The 20,710-nt window shown below is 37.4% G+C and overlaps 1 protein-coding gene across 16 annotated transcripts in view; it reads left to right on the top strand.

Moving 5' to 3' along the window:
* camk2g1 (calcium/calmodulin-dependent protein kinase (CaM kinase) II gamma 1) overlaps window positions 1–20,710 on the top strand; it is an 88,616-nt gene that overhangs the window by 45,658 nt on the left and 22,248 nt on the right. For all 16 annotated transcript variants that reach the window (XM_048170416.1, XM_048170411.1, XM_048170414.1 and 13 more), the window contains exons 4-10: window positions 3,546–3,600; window positions 8,387–8,452; window positions 12,183–12,255; window positions 14,841–14,943; window positions 16,011–16,094; window positions 17,177–17,271; window positions 20,026–20,148. In XM_048170416.1, the coding sequence (XP_048026373.1) occupies window positions 3,546–3,600; window positions 8,387–8,452; window positions 12,183–12,255; window positions 14,841–14,943; window positions 16,011–16,094; window positions 17,177–17,271; window positions 20,026–20,148 (599 nt within the window). The remainder of the gene's footprint in view (window positions 1–3,545; window positions 3,601–8,386; window positions 8,453–12,182; window positions 12,256–14,840; window positions 14,944–16,010; window positions 16,095–17,176; window positions 17,272–20,025; window positions 20,149–20,710) is intronic.

Here is a 20,710-nt window from a genome sequence, read left to right as displayed (position 1 = left end):
TAGAAAGAGAATGAAAATGAAAGCAGAGAGGGAATTAGAGTGAGGAGTGGAGACAGAAATTGGGAGAGACTGATCAATAGAAAGGAGAAGACCTGAGAGGGCAGAGCAACTGAAAAAAAAAAAAAAAAAAGAAGAACAGAGCTATCAAGATGGGGGCGATGGCGACAAAGAAAGAGGTGAAGGGAGAGGGATGGAGAGAGCAGCAGAGAGAGATGGAGAGGGATAGAAGAGGAGTGGAGCTCTATAAATAACTGTGCTGAGGTGGGAGATGCTGGTGGGCAGCAGTTCAGCCCAAATACCGTCATTATTGCCAATGAGCTCAGGAGGACGGCAACAGAAGAGGCGAGAGAGTGGAAGAAAACCACGAAGAAGATGAAGGAAGACACACCTGGTTAAGGCGCTATGACAGTGTATCAGGTGTAAGGATTTGCTTTGCTGTTTATACAGTACCGCAAAAGATGCATTAGATGTTCGTTTATTATGAATAATCTTATCTTTTGGTTTGTGTCCATTAAGTATCAAAGAGAGAAAATTTAAATGAAATGGTTTCAATGGAATTATTGGGTCACGGTTATTAACATATAAACCATTTTTCTTTATTAAATTTCCTGCAAAACTAAGTACATGTGATATATTCCGTTATGTAACTTTGATAATTACTCGTACCGTGTTATATATTTATACCCCTGGGGCTGTATTACAGAAACATCCAACACTAGAATCCTGTCTTATCTATTTGGTAACCATGGTGATTTCAGTACGGAACTCATTTAGGACTTGAGAAAAGAAGTTTCTGTATCACTATCACTGATATATGTTTTGAGATTATTGCTTTTGCCTGACTCTTTGATTAATATAAGTATAAATATACATTTATATTTCAGTCAAGGTACACAAATAAAGAGGTGAAGGTAGAGGGATGGAGAGAGCAAAGAGTCAGTATTTTTTAGTGGATTTTAAATAATTGTTGTGTAAAAAGAAATAATTGTTGTGAAATTTGTATACAAATTTGCTGAAATAATTTATTTTACACAACACTTACTCAAAAACCTTTCGAAATCTCATTATGTAAATGTCATGCTGCCAATTTATAATGCTGGTAATATTTAAAAAAATAAAATAAAATAAAATTGTAAGAAATATCTTAAGATCATTAAGGCTGCATTTATTTGATTAAAAAAAACAGTAATATTGTGATATATTGTTACAGTTTACAATTTAATGTATATTCAGCATCATTACTCCAGTCTTCAGAGTCACATGATCCTTCAGAAATCATTGTAATATTCTGATTTGATGCTCAGTAAACATTTCTCATTCTTATCAGCATTGAAAATCAGTTGTGCTGCTTAATATTTCTGTGGAAAAAGATGTTGGTGCTGTCAATCTTAACTAATTAATCACACGTTTTTTTTGTAATTAATCGCGATTAATCGCACCTAACATTGAAGTTTTTATTTTATTTTTATTTTGTAATAATCTCACATTTAATCTCCAAATGAATGTAAAAACAACATAAAGACAGTATATTTTAAATATTTGTTTAATGGCATCTTCTTATGAATGACGGCCAGTATCACCAATACCTGCAACTGATATACCCAAACTGCTGTCTCTGTGAAATTGATTTTATTCTCAATTTTAGCCTTTAATTATAGCCATTCGACATTACAGTATAATTGAAAGCTATCAAATTTAACATCATTTAACGTTAAAAATATACAACTTTTAATTTAAGTGAACTTAACAATCTTCACATTGTGTGTGTGTGTGTATGCATATACTGTACTATAGTTTATATATTATTTGTGTATATAGTTTTATGGTTATATAACACTAATTCTGTATTTTACTGATATGTATTTCTAATGTCTGACATCTTCCACACCTTTTGAGTCTTATCCCACATTGATCTCAGATTCACACTCTGTCCAGTGCCTTTCTCCGCCATTCTGTTTCTCACTCTTCCATCTTTTTTCCACTCTCTCGCCATTTTTCCATCCAATGTATTTTCGTATTCTCATCTCTGTTCCCCTCCTCAGGCGACGCCATCTCCTTTTTCCTGCTCCATCACCTGTATCTGTCTCTCTCCCCTACACTTTCCCTCCTGTTGTCTCTCCTCAAGTGGACAGCTTGTCATGTTTTCTGCTTGGGCTGCACATAAGTGCTGAACAATAGAGCCAATGAAGGAAGAGAGATGAGAGAGAGAGAGACAGTCTGAAAGGTTAAAGACGAGAGAGGACTGAGTGCTCATCGCTGCTGGCACATTTGGCATATACTAATGTGCATCTCTTTCTCTTCTCTTTTCTCTCTTACTCACTCAAATATTGACATTTTTATTTATTTTTTGAAGAATGGTCTTTAGCTTCATTAAAGACAATATTGTAATATTAAATAATTATTAAAAAAATAGTAACAATTTTGATTATTATTATCATCATTATTATAATTAAAATAGTAATTATTTTTATTTTGTTTTTACAGTTTTATTTGCAGGAATTATATATTTCTAATAATAATAATAATTATTATTATTATTAAAGAAACTGCAAAAAATAATATTAAAGTTGAAATATGTAATTTTTTTGAAAGCACCACAATATTTTTACTTTCTAAGAAAATTAAAGAGGAACAGCAAAGAATTTTTAACAGAAAAACGACACTCACCTTCATTTTAGCTAATAATATTGTAGACTAACATGTTTCCATCCATTCAAATTTCAGTGGCTCCCAATCCCACCCTACATTGTTTCATGCTGAATATTGGTATACCTATTTTACAGAAGTTAAATGTATGCAGATGTCAATTCACATTGTATTTACCCTCTATCTGAATGTTTAGGACTTTATTAAACTCAAGCTTCTGTAATTATTGGCATGTTAGCGGCTCGTGTTTGCATTACCAGTGTCAACAGGCTAAGGCCTTGCTTGTCAAACAATCACTCTGAGGACTATTGACTCACTGCATTACTCTAATAATGTAGAAGTAATTTATCTAATATATGTATTTTCCAACATCAGATTTGCCTCAATCTCTGTGTTATTTACCCTCCATATCTTTCTTTCCATCCTCCAGCTATGTTGCTCTTTCTCTTAGCGCTCTCATAAGGCTCCTGCTATTCTGGGCAATGTTTACTCAACTCTCTTTCCTTATTTCTCTCTCTCACTCTCTCTTTCTCCATCCACCCCCCACCCCAATACACTCGGTGTGTGTCACTGTCTACGTGACACACTGCTTGTGTACATAAGTGAGCTTGTCATCCATGTACTCTCTCTCTCTCTTCAATGGATTCTTTTTGTTATTTAATTTCGCCATGTACTCATTATGGTTATCTTAAGCCTATAAACATGCTTCATAATTGTAAGCGTCACTATAATAGTGTGTAATTGGACGTATGCTGTATGTTCTCATCAGATGTTATGAACGCTGTGTGATGGAGCGAGTAGTGCTCATTAAAAACATTTGCTTTCGTAATGCATTATTTCTGTGTTTGACATTGTTCATTGCTGATTCTCTTGTTGTGCTGTGTCTTTTTTAACCCTAGTTCGGCTCCATGACAGTATCTCAGAAGAAGGTTTCCATTACCTGGTCTTTGACCTGTGAGTATGAGTGAATCTCACTCAAATGCACGCACTCAGTCACGCACTCAGTAACACACTCAGTCATGCACTCACTCACGCACTCACTCACTCACACACACACACACACACACACACACACACACACACACACACACACACACACACACACACACACACACACACACACACACACACACACACACACACTTAATCACTCAATCACTCACTCACTCACACACTTACTCACTCACTCAGACACTCAGACACTCACACACTTAATCACTCAATCACTCACTCTCTTACTCATGCACTCACTCACACACATACACACACACACACACACACACACACACACACACACACACACTCACACACCCAATCACTCAATCACTCACTCACTTACTCATGCACTCTCACTCAGTCACGCACGCACTCACTCACACACTCACTCACACACTCACTCACTCACTCACACACACACTCATCCATTCAATCACTCACTCACTCACTCACTCACTCACTCACTCACTCACTCACTCACACACACTCACTCACTCACTCACTCACTCACTCACACACTCACTCATGCACACACTCACTCACACACTCACTCATGCACACACTCACTCACACACTCATCTATTCAATCAATCACTCATGCACACACACTCAATCACTCACACACTTACGCGCTCACTCACGCGCTCACTCACACACTCATCCATTCATTCAATCACTCACTCACTCAATCACTCATGCACACACACTTAATCACTCAATCACTCACTCACACACTAACTCACTCACTCAGACACTCACACACTTAATCACTCAATCACTCAATCACTCACTCTCTTACTCATGCACTCACTCACACACACACACACACACACACACACTCACACACTTAATCACTCAATCACTCACTCACTTACTCATGCACTCTCACTCAGTCACGCACGCACTCACTCACACACTCACTCACTCACACACACACACTCGTCCATTCAATCACTCACTCACTCACTCACTCACACACACTCACTCACTCACTCACTCACTCACACACTCACTCATGCACACACTCACTCACACACTCATCTATTCAATCAATCACTCATGCACACACACTTAATCACTCAATCACTCACTCATGCGCTCACTCACGCGCTCACTCACGCACTCACTCACGCACTCACTCACGCACTCACTCATGCACTCACTCACTCACACACTCATCTATTCAATCAATCACTCATGCACACACACTTAATCACTCAATCACTCACACACTTACGCGCTCACTCACGCGCACTCACGCGCTCACTCACACACTCATCCATTCATTCAATCACTCACTCACTCAATCACTCATGCACACACACTTAATCACTCAATCACTCACACACTTACGCGCTCACTCACGCGCTCACTCACGCGCTCACTCACGCACTCACTCACGCACTCACTCACACACTTATCCATTCATTCAATCACTCACTCACTCAATCACTCATGCACACACACTTAATCACTCAATCACTCACACACTTACGCGCTCACTCACGCGCTCACTCACACACTCATCCATTCAATCACTCACTCACTCACTCACTCACTCACACACTCATACACTTAATCACTCAATCACTCACGTGCTTAGTCACACGCTCACTCACACACTCATCCATTCAATCACTCACTCACTCACTCACTCACACACTCATACACTTAATCACTCACGCGTTTAGTCGCGCTCACTCACACACTCATCCATTCAATCACTCACACACTCACTCGCTCACACACACTCATCCATTCAATCACTCACTCACTTACTCACACGCTCACTCACACACACTCATCCATTCAATCACTCACTTACTCACTCACTCACTCACTCACTCACTCACTCATTCAATCACTCACACACTCACTCACTCACACACTCACTCACACACTCATCCATTCAATCACTCACTCACTCACATACTCACACACTCATACACTTAATCACTCACGCGCTTAGTCGCGCTCGCTCACACACTCATCCATTCAATCACTCACTCACACACTTAATCACATGCTCAGTCACACACTCATCCATTCAATCAATCACTCACTCACTCATACACTCACACACTCATACTTTCAATCACTCACTCACTTACTCACACACTCACTCACACACTCATCCACTCACTCACTCACTCACTCACTCACTCACTCACTCACTCACTCACTCACTCACACACTCACACACTCACTCACACACACTCATCCATTAAATCACTCACTTACTCACTCACTCACTCACTCACTCATTCAATCACTCACACACTTAATCACATGCTCAGTCACACACTCATCCATTCAATCACTCACTCACTCATACACTCACACACTCATACTTTCACTCACTCACTCACTCACTCACTCACTCACTCACTCACTCACTCACTCACTCACTCACTCACTCACATATTGCCAAAGCATTGCATAAAGCAAAACAAAAACAAACATACAAACATACAAACAAGAACATATATAAAATGCATTCATACATTATATATATATATATATATATATATATATATATATATATATATATATATATATATATATATATATATATAATATATTTATACACATATTAATAGTATTGTAATATGGATGTGTTCACTGAGTACCTCTTAGTTTGTGGCAATTATAAATATGGTGTGCTACTAAAGAGGAAGAAGGTCCTTCACTCACTCACTCACTCACTCACTCTGTCTATCAATCACTCACTCACTCACGCACTTACTCACACACACATTCACTGGCTCCGTTCCAGTTTGTTTTTCTATACCCTTCCCTCGTTAACTTCCCTCAGTCTTGTTGACTCGGATGTACACCAGTGCTTACGATGCACGAGTGCCCACCACTGGCGGAACCTTTGCAAAGGGCTGAGTTGGAACATCCTAAGCCCTTGATCACTTGGAATCTGCTATGGAGTTGATTTATTATTTACATTTTTTTTTCCCTTACGAAACTGTTTAATGCTGCATTCTATATATATATATATATATATATATATATATATATATATATATATATATATATATATATATATATATATATATATATATATATATATATATATATATATATATATATATATATATATATATGTGTGTTTGCGTTATTTTAGATATTTAAAAAAAAAATTTAATTCACCATAGAGTTGTTTATGGTGGGGTAAATTAAATGCGATATGCGGTGATGTCACAATCGTGTTGCATTGTGGGATGTGGAGCTGTCTGAAGTGTACATATGAAGTAGACTCACTCCCTTGGTCAAAATCGAGGGAGCGAGGGTCTGTCCATATAAACTTCATGAAGTGGAACGCACTTCAAAATGGCAGCAGGGATTCCCCTGGAGGAGAAGTGCTTAGGGAAGTTTGCGAGTGCGTGTCTAAAAGTGGAGTGGAACGCAGCCACTCACTCTCACATTCACTAACTCATGCTCTCACTCACTCAATCACTCATGCACACCTCACTCACACACTCACTCACACATTCACACACTCACTCACGCACTTACTCAGCAGTACAAGTTGTACTGTAACTCGAGACATAATAATAATATAGGCTCTGATCCAAAGAGCTACCTATGTAGGTAACCTCCTACTAAGACAGCATTCTGACTGAAATGAATCCTATTTTATTTTAATTTAGTTAAAATATGAAAAAATATGAACAAATACTGTATTAGTAAATAACTAATACAAAAAATAACAGCTAGTTTGTGTCTTCAGGTAAGTTTGTAAGTCTCAATGGCTGTGAGAGACTTCCTGCTTTTTGAACAAGGATGGACAAGTTATCAAACCCAAGACATTTTGTTCCAATGAATCATGTCTGAAGCCCCATTCCTGCAGGCAGATAAATGCAACTGAAATATGTTCGACAAGAACACCTCGTATGCATCTCCCCGGGTGTCAGAAATATATCCTTCAATTTGATAGGATCTGCCAGCAGAATTGATGGGTAGACATTTCTAGGTGGCCCTATAAATACGATTTAGTGCTGTCAAGATTGTTGTTTCTGTGATTGTGTCCTGGTTTTAACCAGAGTCCAGCGCACTTTGATTTTTCCAGGCATCATTTTGGAACTCAGTTTATGTGGAACAAACACTGAGTTACTAATGTTCCTGTTACATGTCTCGTGCACACCTCGACTCAACTCACAATTTACAATGGTAACCATTGCTAGTTGGTAATATAAGCAAAACATGTTTCATAATATTCTCAATACATATAAAATACAGTTCAAAAGTTTGGGGTCGGTATGGTTTTAAAAAAAAAATGTTTTCAACATTTTGTTTCTTATGCTCACCAAGGAAGCATTTATTTGATTAAAAGTACAGAAAAAAAATCAAACTAATCTCAGATTTACCAGTTTTGTATAAAATACCATAGGTTTCTACAGTAATTGTTACTACAATAAAACTCTAGAAACTTTGTAACAGCCCCCACTGTCTTGTACTCTCACTTGTATTTTGTCAAAACCTATGGTTACCATGGTTAAAATGCTAATTGCGGCCCTGCATCCAGTAATATACCTCTCTAAAAAAAAAAAGAAGTATAATCGGGCCATGCGAGTTTTACTGCAGCATCACGTACATTTGCGATCATGTTTACGCAAGTATAAAATGTCGGCTCTGCCTCCTGCTGCTGACCAAATTAGCCCAAAACCAGCACACTCTCCACTCTCTCTCATCCCTTGTTTCACTGTTTTTTTTTTTTTTCTCTCTATTTCCGCAGTGTGACTGGGGGGGAGTTGTTTGAGGACATCGTCGCCAGAGAGTATTACAGTGAAGCTGACGCAAGGTGGGCTCTCCAATTTACTGTTGCTGTGGTTACTGTGCTGCAGCCTGCAGTGAGCAGGTCACACTTACACGCACACACACACTTACATCTGATTCAAAAGCACAGAAAGAGGACGATCCCTTTTGTGCAGAAAAACTAAGAGCCTTTAATGATGGTGGAGTTGCAGAACTGGCAATCAACAGGTGCCACACAAAAACGCATCCATTTGCCCTCAGTTGGCCCCTCCTTTCGAGTGCATCATTTCTGCACCACTAACAACAGCAGCTCTGAACTGCAAAAATGAAGATTCTGTCTAAACAGGTTTCCCAGAGAGGGGGATCTAGTGGCACAAAAATTACACACTTTGAACAGTGTCTTCATGAACCAGGAGTGAGTGTACAAGTCTCTAAGGGACTCTGATTCCAAGTTAAAGCCCCAGGCATCCAACGCAAACACCCTCCAGCAGTAAGCTGTGTTTTAATGCGCTCATACGGGACTTTGTGGTAAATATGGTTTACGAGAGTTGCATGATGCCAGTTTAGCATCTAAGGTTTGATATTATGCAATGTTCAGACTGCAGGTAAATGTGGCCCAGATCCTACAGTGTGAACAGCACAAACCACATGGAATCTGATCTTTTCAATTCTGATTTGGGCCACTTCCATAAGTGGTCCTAAATCCGATACATGTCTCATTTTGCAATGCAACCTCAATCTGAACAGTCAAATCGGAATTCATGCAACTTTTAAATTTGCTGGCTTACGCGGCAGATGACACAATAAATAATCCCATAATCACGTGTTTACTTCTATATGACAGCGTGCTGCATGACGTCTGTTTATCGATCTTTTGCAGATGCGGGTCAGTTCAAGACCATGATCTGTTCACACTGGATCTGATATGGGCCACATTTAAAACAACAATGTGAACAGCTATACAAAAAAAATTGGATCAGGATTGAGCACTAAGGCTCGGAGTGTGAACATAGTTTTAGATAGATAGGTAAAGACAGATAAAAAGAGGGTGAATGGGAAAATTGGTGAGAAAAGGGACATTTTATAAAGAGATCAGATGTCTTGTGTGTGTGTGTGTGTGTGTGTGTGTGAGAGAGAGAGAGATACAGAGAGAGAGATACAGAGAGACAGGTCTTTTGTGTCCGGTGGGATTTGTGCTGTCCTGAAAATGGAATGCTGGGCTTAAAATAACCAAATTTGGGCAAATAGCTTCTGTGGGCTTTTGTAACATTAATATACTCAACAGTCTTTTTCAGTCTGCTTTCTTATCTTGTGTACTCCAGTTTTCTTATTCCCTTGTTCCTTGTGGCATGTCCTAACCAAGCTAAAGTGACAAGTGATCAAATCTATGTCTTCCATGTTTCTTGTCACTGGAAAGTTGTCACCTAGTTAGGACATGGTAAAAGTCTGCACTTCTAAATAAAATAAAATAAAATAAAATAAAATAAAATAAAATAAAATAAAATAAAAAATAAAATAAAATAAAATAAAATAAAATAAAATAAAATAAAATAAAATAAAATAAAATAAAATAAAATAATAAACGCCCCAAGAAGCCATGATTTACAGTGAATTTAGAACAGGTAAGCGATGTTGGTAGGCTTGATGCAGAGCGGAGCTTATTGCTTCACAGGGCTTATTGCTTGCTTTTATAAAACTGTTATTCCACATACCTGGCAAGGTAATGCTATTTATGAAAATTATTATTCTTCTGCCAAGCAACGCACAGACACAATAACACTGATGTAATGCGGTCACAGGTGTAAATTAATATACAACAGCTCCATATATTATATTATATTATATTATATTATATTATATTATATTATATTATATTATATTATATTATATTATATTATATTATATTATATTATATTATATTATATTATTATACAGTGATTAATCGGCTGAGAAATTTCCCACAAAAAATCATTTATGGTCATTATTGTGTTAAATGAGAAAATCATCAAATAGACAAAAGGTAGCTTTAGAAAGAAATATTTTATTTGATTCAACATAAAATTTATTACACATAACCTTTTAGGCTACAACAGCTATGAGGCCATGAGGGTGAGTAAATTATGACAGAATTTTCATTTTTGGGTGAACAATACCTTTAATGTTTTTTTTATTTATTAATATGGAACATTAAATAATTTCTTTAATGAAATAATACTCTAAATAAGAAACGAAAACTGTAGATGGCAGAAAATGTCTAAATGAGTGAGTCATTCATTCATTTGATTCATTCTAACGGCTGATTCGTTCAGAAATTAAGTAATTGGCTCTCTTTTTTGAATGGGCCATTGAATCATTGGTTCACCCGATTCGTTGCAAATTGCTGCTTTGTTAATTCAGAAACACCGCTGCCCCTGTATCTTGAATTTTATGGGCATATAACTGCATTCTAAAGACTATATCACACAGTGATATATGCCGTGCATCATGTTCATATGAAATGACCCCAGACATATGTAAGTGTGGGGCAGGGTGGGTGCATTTGTGTTAATAATTCCATAACTAATTAATAAAATTAATGTGTTAAATTGACATCAATAATTATATTATATTATATTATATTATATTATATTATATTATATTATATTATATTATATTATATTATATTATATTATATTATATTATATTATATTATATTATATTATATTATATTATATTATATTATATTATATTATATTATATTATATTATATTATTTTATATTAAAGCTATCCATCTGTTTTGCTAAAACCTACAAGTTACCTATGAAGAGAAGTCATGACCGTACCATCATCTATGCCATTTCCTCTGAACAAATTCAATAAGGATCTAAAGAAAGTCATGCATAATTTCACATTAATACTAAGTATTTATAGCAGCATGACACCAAAGCAACACACACACGCTCATTCTGGTTCATCTGTCCTGGTTAGGCCTCTATAACATTGTTATAGGATTACAGCTTTAAGAGGGATGAGATAATACGTGTACATGTTTGTGTACCTGTCTGAGAGTGAGGTGCTTTTCCAAGAGTAACGCCCACCACAGCTATCCCACAATCCCCTGCTCATCTTATGTGCCTCAGTCACATTATACTTGACCCATGACTTGGCTCATTCTACTAAAGTAGCAGTAGTACGTGCGTATGTAACATCAATCATACATTCATGGTGTTTAATTTAAATGCTTAATTGAATTGTCCAGCAGAGGCTGTTTATTAACTTTACTGTAATCAATTTCAAAGGTTTATTTTAATTAAGAGATTGAAATTGCAGACTTTAATTAATTCATTACAAAATGTAAAATATAAGATGATCCGAAGCAACAGACTTTCTGTTGTATGGTTTTTTTTTGTTTTTTTTTTTTTTTTTTTTTTTTTTTAAGGAAACCAACATTTCTCATTTGGCAATTTTATGAATGACAATTTTGATATCACATGATCATATCTGGTTTCATTGGCAGAATACTCTACAAAGGTAATGATTATCCAAAGTGAAAATGTTTTTGTAACCAGCTCATAAGACTTTCTTTTCAATTTTCAAAAAAAAAAAGAAAAAAAAAAAGGAAAATTATACCTATAAGAGAGAAAAAAAATGAAGGGAAAAGACTGTGTATATTTACTGACTTTTTTAATACAGTAAAAAAAAATAGGTTAAAATCGATATTTAGCCTTATCTCACCCCCTCGCTAATCCTTATGATCTTTCTCTGCCGCTGATTGATTTATTATTCTGTTTTTCAGCCAGTGCATCAATCAGATCCTGGAGAGTGTCAATCATATTCACCAGCATGACATCGTTCACAGAGACCTTAAGGTGAGTGAGAGCTAGTCGCCACGACAACCCCACACACGGCAACCGTTCTGTCTCTGAGGGTTTCCATGTCGATGCCCTGCCCAACACAAACACACAGATATACACACACAACAGTATTCCTGCTCTTGTTTATTATTCCCCTCATTTTAAGTGAACTACTTATCTGCAGTTCGGGTGTTTTCCCTACTGTTCAAATGCTCAAATATGTAAGACTTTTTGTACAGAGGATTATCTTTGTTTAAAGTAATACTCTCTGTTTTAGCAGCGCTAGATAAACAATTCATTATATTACCATATGAATCAAGTGCACTCACGCTTTGTGTCTCCACTGCAGTGCGTGCGAATGTATGAAATGAGCGCGTGTATATGGTGTCTTGACAGTGCCAGTGTCTTTGATAATGCAAACAGACACACACAGTTTTATCATGTCCTCCTATTGTGCATTAGTCACATACACTGCCCTCCCCCATGTGTATGTGAGCCCAATGACGAGCAGCAGAGATGTGCCCAGGCTGGTTGCCATAGTGAAGAACGTGATACGACAACTGTTGCTGGTATTGCCTGAGAGACGGAGGGATGTGGGAGGGGTCACCACGAGTCTCACCGTCCCTCATTTGTAGTCTGCTCGTTTAATGAGGGAGAGCGAGAGATTCACACCTATGGGCATAAATTTCCCTGCATCCTCATAACAGATGCATTTAAATTCTGTGCTTGAATGTAGAACTAGAGGGTGAACTCTGCGCATTGAGAAGATATATGTGCGGCAGCTAATGAATCAAGCCTATTGAGTTGTGTATTTGAGAACCTGGAGAGGAAATCGACTTTTCCAGCCTATATTTTAGTGTGAAAGTCTTCCGTTCTGCCAAATATATCTTTCTGGGCCTTTTCACTAAGTTGTGTACTTGAAGCTCCTGGATATTAATGCACGTTTGTGTTTGATATCAAATTTGGAGCGTTGACAAAACCGCAGGAAATCCACCCTAATATTTGCTCAGCGTAAATGTGGTAGTAAAGCAAACTCTATAAGCCATGTATAAACTCGGTTACCTGTATGGACAGATCATTGACCCCCAAAAACTGTCTTATCCTGCTGAGCTGGTTTGGCTGGTATAGTGAAACCACCTGTTCATCTGCACATCTGCTGGTGATGTGCTTCACATTAGTGGCTGTTCACACTGACAGTAAGTGGCTGTATTGATGGTCTTGTAGGTTTTCCTACTGCTGGATGCCCTAAAAAATATACACTACCAATCTAACGTTTCGGGTCAAGATATTTAAAAAAAATACTTTGTGTATTCAGCAAGGATGTATTAAATTGATCAAAAGTGACAGTAAAGACACTTATTATTATATTTCGAATACATTTAGCAATTTCTATTCATCAACAAATCCTGAAAAAGTAATAACTATAATAATAAGCAAAATAACTCTTTTCGACATTAATAATAAGAAATGTTTTTTGAGCACCAAATCAGCATAATTTCTGAAGGATCATGTGACACTGAAAACTGGAGTGATAGAAAATAGTGATTTTAAGTAAGCAATAAGGTACGAGAGGCAGTGCTGAAGGGCGTTGTTATGCATGACGTGAAGCCATGACTTATTCATGACACAGCACTAGCCTCTAATACCTTATTGCTTTTATAAAACGGTTACCACACAATACAAGTTTTAAAGCCAAAAATATGTATCAATGCAACTTTCATGAAGTAAACTTTCACTAAAGCCTTTTGTTGTGAAGACGGAACAAGACGCAACTGACAAATGCTTTGACTAGCGCTGTTAGTCACGGGAAAACCCCTTAACTGTTAAAAGGACAAGACAATACATCGGACATTTAAACAGTCACAGGAAAACCCCTTAACTGGTAAAAGGACAGGATGATACATCGGACATTTAAACATTTTTTATTATGAACATAGGACTGACCTGAAGGAAAATGCTAAATCTGAATGCAGGTAATAAACTCGCTCACTTGATCTCTTCTACATAATACAGTAAGCTTAAATGAACAATATCAGTTGAGTACAAACAGTTTACATTGCTAAGGGTGTTGTGCAGTGATACACAGAACCATTGGGTGAAGCGCTCATAGCCGTGTTTTGTCGTGAATAAAACAGCTGTTGACTAGTGTCTATATTATGACTATTTTTGGTGATTATGTCTTTCATTTTAATGAATACAAATCATTATGTAACTTTTTTTTACAGTAATACAGTAAAAATGACTTGAAGTTATGAGAATCATTATTGAGAATATTAAGAATAAAAAAAAACACATAGCTGCTCATTTACATATGTTTAATTTTCTCATCTTTATAGTTTGTCTGGATGCACCTAGATTGTATGGAAAATGCCCAAATTCTGATTGTAATAAGTGACGTCTGGTTGCTTTGATGCTGCAAATTGCTGTCAGTGTGAACATCTCATTAGATTCAACGTTCAACACCAGTAAACTGTCCCAGCTTTAGGCCACACGCTGTGCACCGTCAATCCCAAAGAATCTTTTTAACCTCCCTTTGGAGTCGATTTGAAATGTTTGTGAGTGTTTAGTGTGTTAAAAGCTTAATCTGCTTTCCTCCTCAGCCCGAGAACTTGCTGTTGGCCAGTAAGATGAAAGGAGCGGCAGTGAAACTGGCTGATTTTGGGCTGGCCATCGAGGTGCAGGGAGATCAGCAGGCCTGGTTTGGTAAATAACTCTATGACTTCAGCTCTAATTCTGCTTCTCACACAAACTTTTACTTGTGAGGATCTCAAGAGTTGTTGCTAATTTTAATTACCACACCTATCCAAATGATTTCCTTAGATTCAGTATAGTAATAGTAATGTTTGCCTTAGCATTCACCTAATTAAGATTGTTGCATTCACTAAGGCTTCTTGTTTTGCCCATTTATGAATACTTTTTTATACCGTCTACAGGTATACTTCTTGTTTACTACTAGTGTATTAAATTTGACAGGATTTACTATATTTGTGAGGACTTTTCAGACATTTTACCCACACAACTGTGCTGATTCCCTCGTAAACTTCTTTCAGATTATCTTAAAAGGATGTTCCGACATTTCCCGCTCCATTACCTCCAGTCTGAAATGGATTGGAATGGCCACAAAGGCTTATTTTCTGGCCGTGCTAAATGCCAATCTTTGCCCATTTCATGTTTCCCTTTCACACATCATTTCTGTTGGTGTGTGAAAGATCCTTTAGCTCTGAAAATGTCCCTCAACAGCTGCCTTTCCTGGATAAAATCATCATTCAGGCTTCTCTCAGGCCTTGTGGCCCCCTACTGGCAGCTGGTTAATTCTGCTGCCATTCTGCTTTATGCCAATCAAGTATCAGTACAGCTTTCTTTAGTTTTAAATAGGTAATCATCTTGTTTTGACTGAAGTATACCTAGCTTTGTGACGAGCAAAGCTCTGTGGGTGGTATAATTGTTATATACAAGCTATATGATTGGACAGCGCAGAATTATTTTACCACAGTGGGCAGCTGTTTAAAACCCACCTATTTCCAGCCCTCTTCAGCCTTGCCAGTGCTGGAGGGAGGTAGCAATCTCAGCACATCATCATTTTGGCTCTGAATGGTTCTGGCGAACGGAAAAACTATCCACGCGCACACATGCTCGGAATTATTAGCATTTCAGTAAATATTAATTGGCTGAACTACATATCCTACAGGAGTCTGCAGTTTGCATCCACTTTATCTTATACTCAGAGTGAAGAATGGTCACTTTCCAACTTCTTTGCTGTTTTGTCTTAGGTTTTGCTGGCACACCTGGCTACCTGTCTCCAGAGGTGTTGAGGAAGGATCCCTACGGCAAACCTGTGGACATCTGGGCCTGTGGTGAGTCTTCAACAGGGTCTTTAATCATTAGACCTCATGCATATTCATTTTGCTTGAACTGCTTCCTATATTAACAGGTTGCAGTATTCACACTGCATGAATGCTGCAGTGCACTGCAAGTAGAGTTTCAGTGCCGAACCTGTTTTTGATGTGTGTCGCATGCTGAACTCAGCAGAAAATATAGTGCAGATGCACTGTAGACCTGTCTGTCAACACAATCTTTTGCAATTCATGATTTGCTAACACTTTATTTTACGGTGTCATTGTTACATATGTTACACTGGTTACTATAGTAATAACTATAAATTATGCATAACTACATGCAGCTAACCCTAAACCAAACCAAACCCTAATCCCTAACCTTATTGTAAGTACATGTAGTTACTTAATATTACTCCGTAATTAAATGTATAATTACAGTGTAACAAAAAAACCTGATTTAATGAAACAAAGTCAACTCAGGGACGTCCGACGGGTTCATGTTGCAGGTTACACATGCAGTAACAAGGCACACAAACTACACTTTCTTTTTACGTAAATTATTAGGTACTAGTAAACAGTGTTTAGTTCCATGTAAAACAGTTACTATTTGGATGTAAATATGGTATTCCTTTGTCTAATAAATTGTATTCCATTTACAATCCAGTTGCAATAGTTAACTTGCAGTGCATTAAAATTGTGTAATGCACAACTAGCCGTGGATTATCCCGCTTATACCATGGTTACTTGCAAACACTGACTAGTTAAATGTTTGAACCACAAAATTTTACTGGAAGGGTTAAAATGAAAGTTAATTCACGTGTGTGCGCGCATGTGCTTCAATGAAAGCAGCTCATTGATATATATCGTGATTAAACTGACTGGAGCTACCTGTGCATTACATGGTTTGAACTCATACTTTCCAGACAATCAGAATGTAGTATTCTGACAGACCATGGTATAAACATACTGTAATGCAATCAGTGGAACAACTTCATAACCATGCTGAAAATACCTCAGAATGTCTGTCAGCCAATCAGAATCAAAATTTAACAGTATAAGGTAATTGTTTCTTTCTCTCTTGTTTTCCATTTCTTTCACAGGTGTAATCTTGTACATTCTACTAGTGGGCTACCCTCCATTTTGGGATGAAGATCAACACAAGTTATACCAACAGATCAAGGCTGGAGCTTATGATGTAAGTACATTTGTCCACCAATGCAGCCACACTCTCACTGTCCCTGTCTGTAGCAGTTCCACTCGAAAACCCCCTTCATCTGATTGGTCTTTGAATGCACCATCAAGTCTTTAAATGGGGGCATTCACTAGGAGTGAATGTGGAAGTTTTCGCCTTCCGTATTTCTTTTGGCCACATTTCTGTCAAATATGCATCAATTTTTGAAGCCATGTTTTACTTTTAAATCATATTTTGGGATGTTTCTAATTAGTCCAATCTATGTGAATTTATTAAATCATAAATCAGTCTAGTGAGGCTTGTTTAATTTTAGACCGCACATCACAAGGCCTCTACATCCTTTCAGAAAATCCCTGGAATTTCCCAGCAGGATACCGTTAACATTTCCTGTGAACGTTTGTGAAATCACTTGGAATAAAATTCAAGAGGCAGAGCTGTGCAAGAAATGTTTAAACCTATGGCAATAATGGGCCAAGAGGTGGAAATAAAATCATTTATTAAAGCTTAGAGACACAAATAAAATAAAATGTAATCAACAAATGATCTAACACCTAATTAATGAGCTGGAATTTTATTTTATGTAAAAAAATTTTTTTATAAAATAACCTTTTATTTTATAAAATTCAGCCTTTAATGAATTATTTATTTTTTTCTAATTATCCTATAAAAAATAAAAGAAATAATGAAATTAAATTGCAGCTCATTGCTTAATTGCTCCACAATTATTTGATTACAACAGATGTCGCAAGGTCTCTGCGACACTTACTGTGGTCCAACTGCCTGTTTAATTTCTGATTGGGTGCGATTTAGAACTACTGGTGCTGTTATTGATTATGTCAGGCCCTCCCTGACGCATTGCAGAGAGATGGGCTTTGCTTAGAAACAACTGCCTTGTCCTAGAGTGTATGTGCTTGTTTGTTTGCGTATGTGTGTGGTGCGTTTTTAAATTGTTCATCAATTGCATCACTGTCTCACACCCTCAGATGTATGTCGCAGGACATGAAGCGAGTGACTGCCCCAGAGAGATTATTCGTTCCGTTAAAATGGGTGTTTCAAATAAAAAAAGGGAGGAGATTATATAACTGTGGCCTTTTGTGAAAATGATGGTTAGATGGTTTTGGTGGTCACAGTGTCAGGTCTGGTCAGGGGAGGAGATGTGACAAATCTTTTATCACAAAATATATTAAACAATTGAACCACAAAATGGTTTATATCAAGAGTCCTAACCTGTTGTGAATCATGACAAATAAGTGGTGCAGAAACACTGTTCCTGTCAAAAGTTGGGGGTCGGTACATTTTTTTGTATGTTTTTGAAATAAGTCTATTATCCTCACACCAGCTGCACTTATTTAATCAAAAATACATTAAAAATGGTAATATTATGAAATATTGTTACAATTTAAAAGTACTGCTTTTCATTTAAATAAATTTTAAAATATAATTTATTCCTGTGATGGCAAAGCTGAATTTTCAGCATCATTACTCCAGTCTTCAGTGTCACATGATCCTTCAGAAATCATTCTAATATGCTTATTTGGTGCTCAAAAGCATTATCAATATAAATAGAAATTTCAAAAGAACAGCATGAATTTGAAATTGAAATATACATTTTTGTAACATTATAAATGTTTTACTGTCACTTTTGACCAATTTAATGCATCTTTGAGAAATAAAAGTATTAATTTCCTTCAAAAAAAATCTTACTGACTTCTGCAAAATTTTGCATGGTAGTGCATATGTAACAGAAGGCAATAAATATTATAAAGATAGTTCTGGCTCTAAATTCTGATTGGATGATTCCTCCTGTTGACTTGTCCCACTTTTTATTTTTTGCATTTTTCTTTGTTGGCATCACGTGTAAAGTAAATAACGGTAACAATGTTAATATATCTGCCATGGCATGAATCTTATTCCAAATCTCTACAGGTTGGCACAGTGCTATTATCACACAGTATATGCCTTAAGAATTGAATTAGGAAATCTTACCATGAGCTTCTCTGTTTTGTACTTTTGTAACCTTTGTCACGTGATCACAATCAATGAGGTGTAGTTGAGCCTCATCATCCATTACGAGCTTCTGTCACCGCACCTTCCGGCATTGTGTTCACATTTGGATGCGCCGTCCGCAGTCCTGAGTGGCCGTCTTTGCTGAAGCAGCGCACAGCAGTGCAAAAACGCCCCACCCATGACATGTATTAACAGTGCCCTGAGCCAAAAGCGCAGCTGAATCACTCTGTGTAAGGTCTTATGAGCACCTGCAGTGTTTCTAAGTACAATCCACATGCTCATTTTAGCTGATGCAACACAGCTTGATGCGCAAACAAATTATACTTCCTGGAACCTGCCCAGGGTTTTCTTGGAACAGACAAAGGATTTGTAACGGCCACATTAAGATCTCCTGGTACGAAAAAGGAGGTGTGACACACATTCAACACTGATACAGACACAGCTTTTTATTGGCTAATTACAACTGCAATTTTCTCTAGTTATGGGCTGCAATGAAGCCATGAGGTGTGAAATGCGCAAGCAACATGTTTCGTGCACCAGCCGTGCCGAATAGGCCGGCTGTAGGAGGCCTGACTGCCGTGACTCATTGAATCCTGTACGCTGCCTTGTGATAGGTTTAATTTCATTAGGCCTCGATTCAGACTGCTCTGTATGTGTGTCAGTACGTCTTGTGGTGTGAAAAGCACTCTAGGCATTTTCCTGCATTTAGATTGCATATCTAACACTCACTCGCGATTCTTTCCCCCACAGTTTCCTTCTCCGGAGTGGGACACGGTCACCCCTGAGGCTAAGAACCTCATCAACCAAATGCTGACCATCAACCCAGCTAAGAGAATCACAGCAGAGCAGGCCCTCAAGCACCCATGGGTCTGCGTAAGTTATCTTTGCCGAAGACTACATTTACCACAAGCCCCGAGCAAGAAAGATCCGTTGGGAATGATCTGAGCTCTTTTAGAGTTTAATGTGAAGTGCAGCCTTACACGCGGTCACATTCCACATATTTGAGCACTGCGAATAGGTTGTTTGTATTGATGTGTTAATGCTTAAAGGAATAGTTCACTCATATATGAAAATTGTCATTATTTGACATTATCTGACTTTTGAGTATGTCATACATGAATTTTTTTGTAATGTGCCTGTTGCTCTTTTCTTTGCAACTACAATGAATTGGGACTGGAGACTTCAAATGTCAGAAATGGTGCAAAAGCATGATTAATCGTGATCACCATTTCTTTTTTTCTCGATTAATTATATGGATACATTTTTCACCCACTGTTTTATTTAATCTTCCTAAACTGGCAGCAGTGTGCCCATGCCCTCTTTGCACAGGAAAAAGAAAGAAAAAGAAAAAAACGCTGATGATTTGAAAACATGGGGCCAGATTTACTAACAGCTTGCGCCAGCGCAAACCCTCTTTTGCTGTTAAAAAACTCCT

The sequence above is a fragment of the Megalobrama amblycephala genome, linkage group LG20 (genome assembly GCF_018812025.1).
Source record: "Megalobrama amblycephala isolate DHTTF-2021 linkage group LG20, ASM1881202v1, whole genome shotgun sequence".
Classification (NCBI taxonomy): Eukaryota; Metazoa; Chordata; class Actinopteri; order Cypriniformes; family Xenocyprididae; genus Megalobrama; species Megalobrama amblycephala.
The sequence above is the reverse complement of the archived record's forward strand: the minus strand, read 5'-3'. Positions and strand labels throughout refer to the sequence as shown.